The following is an 11,031-nucleotide window of genomic DNA, read 5'->3' as shown; positions in this document are numbered from 1 at the left end:
CTGTTCTGATGGATTTAGATGGAGTCCGGTGGGCCCTGTTGGTTCTGACGGACTCCGCTGGACATAGACCCTCATGGCGCCTGATGGACTTTGATGGACCTGAACAGTTAAGCATGGGAGACTGCTCTGAATGTGTGGTTGTTGTTGCCATGGAAACGGGTAAGACTGTCAGGTGATTGGTTAGATTCAGTGTAAACTCACTTGTTGTTTCGTCCGTTAACTTAATAAACAAGTTTAAACACTGAAGCAGCTTCAGGTTGTTCTAGATGATTCCATCTGTCAGTCCTGGTCCTGGTCCTGGTTCTGGTCTTTACTAATGTCAGATCAGTCATTAATGGTGATTGATTTATCAATGATTATTGATGACAATGATTAGTGAGTCGTGGTTGGTTATTGATTAGTCATTACTATAATTGTTGACTAATTATTGATTGGTTATTGATAACTTTTGATAAGTGATGAGTCAGTTTATCTTGTGGTCCCCCAGAAAGCGCTCTAAAAATCCACTGCTACGTCCACGTGGTGTTTAGGTCTGGAAATGGAGGTCAGTGAAGTGCTTAGTGGACAGTCAGGACACCGAAACACCTGAGAAGCATCATGTGGAGGTATTTATAGATCTACTCTGTCGAGGCAAAGTCACAGACGGTTTGTTTTACTTTTTAACTGCAACAAACCAGTCAGCTCAGCTGTGAATGTCAGATAATTCAGTTTTAACACCTCTGTTTTTTCTCAGGCCTGTCGGAGCTCCGTCATTGGTACAGTTTGTATTCGTGGAGGCTTTTCATCCTGCCGTGTGTTCAGTGTTGACTGCAGCACCCTGAGACTCAGTTTCATCATGAAAATGTCGTCTTTTTATTTTGAGGTAGAAGTGACGGACATGAAGAAACCAACAAGTTCATGAAACTGTTAAAAAAAAAAAAGCTGCAAACAGAATTAATGAGAACGTTTCAGAAGACGTGACCACCCTATTTATGACGGAATATTGTTGACTCATTTCTGAATGATGACTCATTGATGATTTATCACTCATTGGTTGATGGTCTGACTCTAGTGATGTTTTCTGCCAACTTTTTTTTTCTATATTTAGTCCTTGTTGTTTGTTTACAAATATTGGAAACAAACAGAATCACCTTTGTTTATTTCAGACTCACAGGGATTCTACGTGAAACACAGTGAGGTAGAAACTGATCATCATCACACTCATCCTCATCGCAGTATGATTGTCCTATAGTGTCCTCTTATCTACATGTTGCTTGGCTCTGCAGGGTCCGCCCACTTTCAGTGGTGCTTATCCCTGATTGGTCTGTTCAAAGTTTATTTACAGCTTATTTACATGTCACCACGTGGTCCCGTGGTGTTGGTGCAGTCAGTGCCAGCTGTGAGGCTGCAGGAAGGCGGGCAGCGAGCTGATGCGGTCTGGACCGGACCGGGCCAGACACCGCAGCGCCTGCAGCAGGAGAGGGGGCGGGGCCAGTCCACACAGCCAGCGGAAAACCTCATTTCCCAGAAGGCTTTGCCACAGCTGTGGCTCATCTCGCAGGCGGCACAGCGGTGGTGGTTTGGGGAGGAAGAGCAGCAGCATGTCGAAGCAACGCTGAGCTTGGCGCCGCTCAGATGCGTCACAGGACACGAGTCTCTGCAGCGCAGTGTCCAGGCCGTCCGGCTCGGCGCCGTGAGCCAGCAGCAGCAGCAGGCACTCGGGCCTCGACAGCTCCACCGCCAGCTGCACCGCCGTCTTTCCCGCATCTGCGACGTGCGTGCAGCCGCCGCAGCTGTCCAGGTACCCGCCGTGCAGGTCGCAGTCTTTCACGGTGCCCAGCATCATCCCCAGGACTGCCACGCGGTCGTAGCGCACTGCCATCTTTAGGTGCGGGGCACCACTGCCGCCACAGCAGCAGAAGCTACAGCGCGGCGCCTTGAGGGCGCTGAGGGAGTACCTGTCAAGCAGGTAGCGAGCATAGTCCTGGTGGTTGTGCACCAACGCGTACAGCAGTGCCTCGCAAGGAAGGAAGGCTCTGGGATGTCCATCCTCCCAGCAGAAGACCTCCATGCTCCGCATGTCCTCCAGCAGCCAGACCGGCAGCTGCTCCCGCACTGCGCAGTAGAAGGAGAACGCCGTTCGCTCACACTCCCGCTGGGACGGAGACGAAGACAGGCAGTCCAGCTGAGAGGAAACCAGCCACGGCATCACTGAGCACGACTGAAGACACCTGACTACTCCTAAAGATAACTGGAGATGCCTGATGACTTCTGAAGACACCCGGGGACGTCTGAATAAAACTGAAGACACCCAATGACTCCTAAAGACACTTAAGCCGCTTAAAAACTTCTAAAGACTCTTGAAGACTTCTAAAAGCCACAGTCATACAGGTCTCCCAGATTCTGCCGGGACTCGTCCTGAAGAGAGACGTCAGTCAAACCTCCGTCTTATGATCCTCCAGACTTTTATAGAAGCGGACAGCACCGCCCCCTTCAGCTGTGTGTGTGGGTGGGTGGGTTGGTGGGGTTATGGTGGGTGGATCAAGTGTCTCACATACTGAACATAGTGGCCTCAGTCTGCAGGGGTTTTCTAATGAGGGCAGTGAGCAACAGTTGAGCTCGGTAGAAAAATGTCTCGTAAGACATCACTAAGTACTTTGTTTACTCCAGTAGTGTAATATACATGGATTTCATTTACACAGTGCTTTCCCACCGCTTGAGCAGTCTCCACATTTCTTGACATTGTTGATCACATTCACTTATAACAGTGGAGGCAGCAAGGTGCTCAATCCATTGGAAGCAATTTGGGATACAGTGTCTTGCTCATGAACATTTCAACATGTAGGGGACCGAACCTTCAACCTTACGACTGAGTGATGGCCCGCTCTACCAGCTGAGCTACAGCCATTTCGATATAGATGTGTATATTGTGTTACTGTGTACTTATACTGCAATACTGAAGAGCCAGCCACAGCAGAAAAGGAGTGCCTCCTGCTGGTCACTCATAGAAGCTACAATTGGCTTCAAACACTGTTCTCAGGCTGAAGTGTCCACTGAGCTTATCATGTCACATAGTGCCATCAGCAGGTTGAAGAGAGTATCTAAGAGGCTGCAAAAGTCACAGAAATACAGAGAAGTGGACGCTCTTTGTTCTCATCCCACACTGACGACTGCTTCATTTTGAACAGTGTCCTGCAGAACCCGATGGTGACCCCCCCCCCACTCAACTCCAGGAACTTTTAATAAAGAGGAGAGGCACCAAGTGTCACCATTGGAAGCTCTTGACATCAGAAGGGTCTGTGTGCTTAATCACCTCTGCAAGGTACCTGAACACATCCCCAGGGGCAAGGCGTCACCGTCTTGATGGACCAGGAAGCGTTGAGCAGGACCAGGGACCGGAGAGCACTCTGCATCCACCACTGCTGTCACCAACGAGCTTTTCTTGGTGGTGGTGGTGCTAATGTGGTACAGTGACAACGCCATGCTACCCGAAGATCATTAACCCAGACACAGGTCTAGCATTTCATCTTCATGGGCCACAATCTCCAGGTCATGGAGGTGTCATCATTACGGAATGGCAGCAGGAGACTGGGGTACCTTAAATGGAATGATCTGCACTTTCTCCAGACCTGAAACATATAGAAAGCCTCTAAGATCAGTGGAGTTTCTGTGTAGAGAGTCATTACTCTATACCTATACCTTCAATGACTCTACAGCTGCGATTTTTCTCTATTCCATTCATGTCTGTCTGAAATGGTCTCTGAGGGCCACAGGGTGTCGCAGGCTTTACCGGTGAATGAAAACATGAGACTTTCTCAGTTTCTCAAACTTTTAGTCAAAGAAAATAAATAAAAAGTTTTTATTTTCACACTTCAAACAAACTGTGCAAAAACAAGTCGAACAATGTCCAAGACGCCAAGGAACCACTGCAGCCACACGGGAGACTCTAGAGACACTCCGGTGAACTCTGCTGAATTCACCACAGGATAGAACTCTGTTCGAATGTGTCTGCGCAGAAGTGGAACATTCAAACTTCAACACATCAGAGGGATTCCAACCAAAGAGCTTATACCTAATCCAAGACAGCAGCTGGTAAATGACTTCAGGTTTTACTGGTCACACTGGGTCATCAACAGTCTCATGGAACATGGTGAGTGTCCAAACCAGTGGGAGGGACTCAGTGTCTCATAAACTGAACAAAAAAAAAAAAAAAAAAGTCACTGACGTGAACCTTCTGGAAACCCTCTGATGTACAGGCACGTCTCTTCTGGTTCTGACCCTTCTTTCCTGGATCTAACCGATCAGTCCAGGTTCTGATCCTTCTGTCTGGTCTATTCTGATCCTGATCAGTCTGTCCTAGAACTGTGCTGGTTTTCGGGGCTCCTCTGTGGCTGCAGTGGGTTTCCCAGCATGCCCCGGGCGGGAAAAGGGATGCACGGCATCAGTAAAGAGCAGCTGCAACGTCCTCACTGCGGCGGCCAGGTTGAATCTCAGCAATGTCGCCATCGTGTCATCATGGCACCAAAGATTCATCCTCACAAACACACACAGAGTCCACCAGCCAATCAGAGGAGGTGGTGTCCTCCGGGCTCGGCAGAGTCCACTCTGATTGGCTGTTCCTTGTCTCTTCCTCTGTCCTGCTGGTGGCGTTCTCAGCCGGACGAGCTTTCCCATCATCCTTTACTCTGCTGGACTTGGACCAGTGAGCTTAGAGGTAAAAGGTCAGGGATCAGGAAGGTCGGACGTATCCACGGTAACCTGAAAAACGGTGCAGAGCGTGAGTGAGCGAAGCTGAGCAGCTCGGTGGCTGAGGCCAGAAGAGTCTTCTTCACCTTGATGAAGATGGTGTCGTCTTTGATGTAGCTGCCTGTCTCCAGGACGCTCTGGGACACAAAGAGCGGACAGCCCGACGCGATGTTCATCTCCGCCGACGGACGCCGAAAGCTGCTGCTGTTTGGATCGGGCTTGAAGGCGTCGCCCAGGTGTTTCCTGGATGGTCCTTGATCCATCAACATCAGGGTCACCTGAAGGACAGCCAACCAGGGAACCAACCAGTCAGCAGCTGGTTGACCAGATTACTGAGTAATCACCAGCTGGTGATTAACCGGTTGATCAAATGACTAACCCAGTCAGTAGCTGGTAAACCAGGTAACCAACGAATGGAACTGTCATCCAACAGCAGTTAGGAACTATCCAAATTAGTCATCAAGGGAACTGATACCCTCTCATGCGAAAGGCTTGGAGTTCAGGGTTTATACCAGTTAAATCGGTCTGTTGGTAACCATGGCTACGTTCTCCTGGTTTCTCCTGAATGGATTTGAGATTGTAACAAATCTGATTCCGCCATCATCTACAGACAAAACCAATTTCAAACAGTATGAACCCTGAGCTCCAGCTGGTCAGAAGTGATGAAGTTATTCACATGCAGGTGAAACATCAACACTACAGCCTGAATGACTGATTTTACACGGTAAACCAGTGTGAACTGCACCAGTAGTAGTCGGTACCTTCTGTTTGAAGGGCCAGGGCAGCAGGGCATCGTACTCGCCCCTCATCACCACGAAGAAGAGCGACAGGTGCGTCCCTTTACCCATGCCGTCTCCGTTCAGGTAGACGCGGGCGCACATTTTGTAGCCGAAGTATCCGGTGTAGAACGGCTGTGAGTACAGCGACAGCGTCTTGGCCGCCACTGCATCCTGTTTCCGCCTCTTGTAGTCGCGGATCTTCCAGATCAGAGTCCCATTATAGCTCGCAGTCTCCAGAACCTGGAACCGCAGGTCCATGTCAGCCAAACGGATCTCGTGGACACTCAGCATGTCGTCCTGGCGCTTCAGCTCCGTCTCCAGCGATGCTGCAGCAAACAATTGCAGGTTACTCATTAACCTCAGTAACTTGTCCTACACTTCTGCAACTCTTCCCCTACTTTTGAAGCCAGTGCTTCATTTTTACAGTGAACCTTTGCATTCGATAACTAATACTCTTACAAGCAGTGCTCCACTTCTGAAATGAGCCTCTCACTTTTGCAATTGATCGCTTTAACTATTCCCGTGACGTACGTAACCTGTCCCGTCATCTGTAACCAAGCCCTGTCCTCTGTACCAAGCCTGACCGATGTAACTGGTCTGCAGATCTCCCGTACTGTCCCTGCAGTCCTTTGTGTGTGTCCTCACTCAGAGTTTGCGTGGTGGACCCGGTGCCGCTGCGTCCCCCTTGCTCCAGAGCACTAAGCCGGGTTCGCACGTTGTCCAGGTTTCCTCTGAGGTTCTCCATGTCGTCTCGGAGTGGATGTAAAGACCGGAGCTCCAGCTCCAAGTCCAGCAGCTTCTCCGAGTGAGAGCTCATCACTTTCTGAGGACAGACAGAAAAACCCGCTTGGTCAAATCTACGTCTGCCACTGCCTGCGGGTCGGGGAGAGAGATGCATGCTGGGATTTCACAGCTGCCTGAACTCAGAATGTGAGGGCTCTTGTCGGACTTGTACCTGCATGGCAGTCACTTTCTGCTCCGTCTGCCGGTTCTTCTCCCTCAGCTCCTCCATCTGGTTCTCCAGTTCAGACAGTCGGCTGCTGAGCGCTGGAAGCACCTTGTACCGCTCCGTCAGCTCACCTTTGACCTCCTCCACCTGTTGACATTGCTCAGGTAAATGTCTGCACATCTGCCTGACGCCGTAGTTCCCTTTACTCCGGTGTTGTGGTCTCACCTTGTTCTCCAATGAGCAGCTTCTGCTGGCCATCATCCTCAGGTGCTCAGCTGCAAAGGTCGACTCGTGCTGCCTCAGGTCCTGGTTCAAACCCTGAGAGTTCACAGAGCATGAAGCACACACCGTGTGTGACATACACACAGTACAGAAAGTCAGAATTTACCTTGAACGTGCAGCCATAGCGGACGAAGTGGCAGTTGACGTGGGCTTTGGGGCAGTCGTGCTGGTGGCTGCAGAGCTGAAACGCCACAGGAAAAGAGTCAGAATGAAAGAGGACAGACTGTGCAGAGCAGCACTGACCGGGGAAGTTACCTCGCTCCGGGGCAGCGAGGACAGGGAGCAGTGGTTGGGACAGGACACCGGGAACGCCGGACACACAGTTTCTTTGTGTTTCTGCAAACAGCACAAAATGAGCAACGGGCCAGATCTGAACTCTAACCTGACACACGTCCATAACCGAGTGCTGATGCTCGCTCACTCACTATTCTCACAAAAAAACCAACACAACTCCATCTCTAATTCGTTTTGTAATGTGACAGCGTTGAAGAAGGTCGGCGTCACATGAAACCGGAGTCTACCTGCAGGTCAGTCAGGGGCATCTTGGAGGAGCAGAACTCGCAGGTGGTCTCTCTGTGTTTACATTTCCAGCTCAGGTGGTCGGGCATGTCCTTCCTCATCATCCGCTCTTTACACTTCCCCAGCGGACACGGCACCTCGTAGAACGGACACACGTTCAGGTGGTCCTGCAGACACAGGTGAGACAGGGCGAGTTCCCAGGCAGGACCGACACAGCCGGTCCGTTGCCGTGGCGACAGTGAATGAAGCAGCGGCTCACGGGAATCTGCTGCAGGCTCATCTGCTCCTGACAGCCGTTGGCTTCACTGCGACAGTGAACCTTCAGTGCCATGATTTCCCGGTGGCAGCAAACGTCTCTGAAAATCTGAAGCACAAACCAGAGCAGAGTCAGTGACCGGCTGCTAACCGGCTGGTCACCAGCTCTTAACCAGACACCAACACTGACACCGCGAGCAGCCACGTCACCTTGTCTTTGAAGAGTGGCTCCATGTCAGCCGGACACACCGGGTTCTGATGACTGCAGGAGGAAACCAGACAGGAAGTTAGCCATTAACATGGGCGTCTCACCTTTAACCCCGCCCCCCGACCCCAGCGTGTCTCACCTGAGGAGGTCACTGATGCAGCTCTGACAGAAGCGGTGTCCACACTCAGTCTGGCGGGGCTGACACAGGACCAGCCTGCAGGCCTCGCAGCAGTATTTGGACTCTGGAGTTTCTACAAAGTGATCTCGGAATCCTCCATGGAGCGGCAGGAAGCCAGCAGGGACACCTGTATGGGTGGAGCGGACAGGCGGAGACAGGCGGAGCAAAGAGGAGGCGGTGAGAACAGGTGGAGACAGGTGGAGACAGAAGACAGCTCTTCCGGGTGTTTACCTTGCTGAGAGGCAGGAGGCTCACTCGGAGGCCAGGGATTGGCTGGGCGGTGAGAGGGAGGGGCAGCAGAGAGGGGCGGGACCAGGGAGGGCGCCACCTGCTGGAGGGGAATCTGCACCTCCCTGCCGTCAGAACTCCTCCCTGCTGACATGACCTGAGGACACAGAAAGGGGGCGTGGCCTCAGACAGCTGACCTTCTGGTGTGTGTGAGGTGCGTCGCCTGTGCCTCAGTAAATACAACAGTCCTTCACCTGTACATCACTAAAGTTTAGCGGTGTAACAGAATATTGTGGCACGAAATTTTACGGAATTAAAAAAAAATGACGAAGCAAAACTGAAAGACACTCGGAATAAAATTCAAAGAACGCAAAGAGGTGCTGTGCTCTGACACTGATAGGTCTGACCCTCTGGCCTCTGCTCTACCGCAGCAGCACTCTCACTTCATGAGGAAATGGAAGCCGAGGAGATGGAGGACGCTCCTGCAGAGTGTTGCAGGGTTGGTTTTGACAGAAACATTTTTATTTTCAGGCCAGTATTTGTCAAAAGCGATCTCTTACCGTCTCTGCTGCCTGTTCACGACAGCTCGGACATTACAATGTGAGGCGTTCGAAGGCTTTTAATACTTCACAACATTTACCGAAATAACTAAAGCGATGACAAAGTGAGCAGTAGCATGCAAGGCTGTTTTAGTCAGAGCCAGCACGAACAAATGCAACTGTACCACCCAATCTTACAGTCAAAACGGCCTCCATCACCTTTCAGAATGACAGACGGTGGTCAGTCATTACCGCCAGCCAATGAGCAAATGCCAATAGAAACACCCCGCCTCCAGCAGCACCAGAAACTCCTCTGGCCCCGGGGCGGTCTGTCAATAACATCAAAATCTGACTGGCTGATGATACTGTCACTCAACGTTATACAACCCAACAGCAGCGTCCAGCTGGGATCCAAGGCCAGCGACCAAACTACTGCTGCCCCAGCAGGGGGACAGAGCGGAGATGCGTTCAGAGGACACAGAAAATTTGAGCTCCATAAAATGTAATTGTTGCAAACTCAGCAATTGACCCCAGGGACATTTCAGAATGACCTTTTAATTATGGAGAAAAAAAAAAGGCAGAGCTAGCCCTGCTGCCCCTGACTGCACATCACTGAAAGTAAGACACCGAAAAACAAACATGGGGTGTTTGTGAACTTTAAAACTCATTTTAACCACATTGTTTTCCTTTAATACAATTGGCAACAGAAATAACTTTAAATGTCTCAAACTGTCCAGATCTCCCAAAGCACACTGCAGCTCTGAGGAGGAATTAGTTTCCCTTTTCATTTCAAGACACAAGCTGTCCTGATTGCTTAAAACAATAAAGCACCTGTTGGGATTTTCCGTTTGCCTAAATGTTGTTGTCTAAATAAGAAAAAAATGCAATATTTCTATTTTTTTTTTTTTTATGTTTTCACTGACAGCAATAACCTTGGTATGTTGGTGGAAATCTGCATGCTGCAGTTCTTGAATACGGAAAAAATAAAGAATATCAAATTTTTGCACTTCTACCATTAACAGAATTTGTTTGTATCTTTGAACGAGCCATAAGTTACGTCAAAAAAAAAAACATTTGACTATTATAATTTGAAGAGGAGACCAGAAGAGGATATCGAAATGTTTACTTGTTTGTGGAGATACTTAATAGACTGAACATCAAAAAGACCTTTTTCTGTATAAAAGCACTATGAAGACGAAAGTTTCTATAATATTGTCCTCTATATTTATTAAAAAAGTGAGATTGGTCAATTTAAAATTTCTTCTTTATCTGATGAGCAAAACCATTTTGTGCTGTCAAATTGCTTTTCATCAAATTGGTTTTCTTCCATTTTTGTTTTGTATCGTATTTCATGTCATTTCTGGAGTTTCGCAGGTTGTTACACCCCAACTATGAACCATTAATGGTCCTTCCACAGGTTCACCTGCAGGTCGGTGATCGTCTTCTCGGCACTCTGTACATCTCTCAATACCACATTACTTCACCTGTACATCACTAAATACCACCGTACGTTACCTGTACATAACTAAATACCATCATACTTCACTTGTACTTCACTAAATACCACAGCAGTTCACCTGTACATCACTAAACCACAGTACTTCACCTGTGCATCATTAAATACCACATTATTTCACCTGTGCATCATTTATTAACTGTCGTTGTTGTTGTTTACACCTCTGATTTGATAAACAGGGTAAACAAAGTGATCCAATCATGTCTGAGCTCATCATCTTCTGGTCTGACTGTAGGCTTTTTTGACCATCGATTTATCGATTGCCAGTTTGAACACACACGCACACACACACACACACACACACACACACACACACACACACACACACACACACACATACATATATATAAGCACACACAGGCCGTTAGCTTATAAATATACACACACTGCGGGTGCTAACAGACCGTTAGCTTCTAAAAACACACACACACACACACACACACACACACACACACACACACACACACACACACACACACACAGCTAGCTGTAGCATCTCCTGTTTTCTTCCAGACATGTCTCCATTGTGTCTCCACTGAGTGTTTACTCACATGAATCTCCTCCACAGGCCACAGCTCCTCCTCAGCGGCTCCTCGGTGGACTCTCTCCGGGATTCAAACCGTCAACCTGCCGGTGCCTCGGAGCGTCCGGGCCTCAGCCGGGCTCCTCATGGTCCGGGTCCGGGGTCCGGGTCCGGGTTTAGGCTGATTCTGGTCGCTCTGGTCGTGTCGGTGTACGGGTCCCGGTTCAGAGATCCAGGAGGACGGGGCTGAAAGACTGGAAACCCCCTCCACTGCTTCCGCCCAGGAAATCCCCCAGCTGCCCGGAGAGACCCGCACCGACAGGGGGCGCT

The 11,031-nt window shown here is 49.5% G+C and overlaps 2 protein-coding genes across 2 annotated transcripts; both read right to left on the bottom strand.

Moving 5' to 3' along the window:
• Positions 1-926: 926 nt before the first annotated feature.
• On the bottom strand, positions 927-2,404 carry ankrd9 (ankyrin repeat domain 9). Its single transcript, XM_030117559.1, has one exon. The coding sequence runs from the start codon at positions 2,186-2,188 to the stop codon at positions 1,367-1,369; it is 822 nt and encodes a 273-aa protein (XP_029973419.1). The 5' UTR covers positions 2,189-2,404; the 3' UTR covers positions 927-1,366.
• Positions 2,405-3,796: 1,392 nt separating this feature from the next.
• On the bottom strand, positions 3,797-11,031 carry traf3 (TNF receptor-associated factor 3). Its single transcript, XM_030117554.1, has 14 exons — positions 10,730-11,031; positions 8,127-8,280; positions 7,857-8,022; positions 7,720-7,771; positions 7,514-7,618; positions 7,257-7,421; positions 6,991-7,071; positions 6,842-6,916; positions 6,679-6,771; positions 6,460-6,600; positions 6,150-6,327; positions 5,487-5,830; positions 4,812-5,003; positions 3,797-4,737 (listed from the first exon to the last, which is right to left on the bottom strand). Exons 2-14 carry the CDS (start codon positions 8,275-8,277, stop codon positions 4,702-4,704), a joined length of 1,779 nt encoding a protein of 592 aa, XP_029973414.1. The 5' UTR covers positions 8,278-8,280; positions 10,730-11,031; the 3' UTR covers positions 3,797-4,701.

The sequence above is a fragment of the Salarias fasciatus genome, chromosome 19 (genome assembly GCF_902148845.1).
Source record: "Salarias fasciatus chromosome 19, fSalaFa1.1, whole genome shotgun sequence".
NCBI lineage: Eukaryota > Metazoa > Chordata > Actinopteri > Blenniiformes > Blenniidae > Salarias > Salarias fasciatus.
The sequence above is the reverse complement of the archived record's forward strand: the minus strand, read 5'-3'. Positions and strand labels throughout refer to the sequence as shown.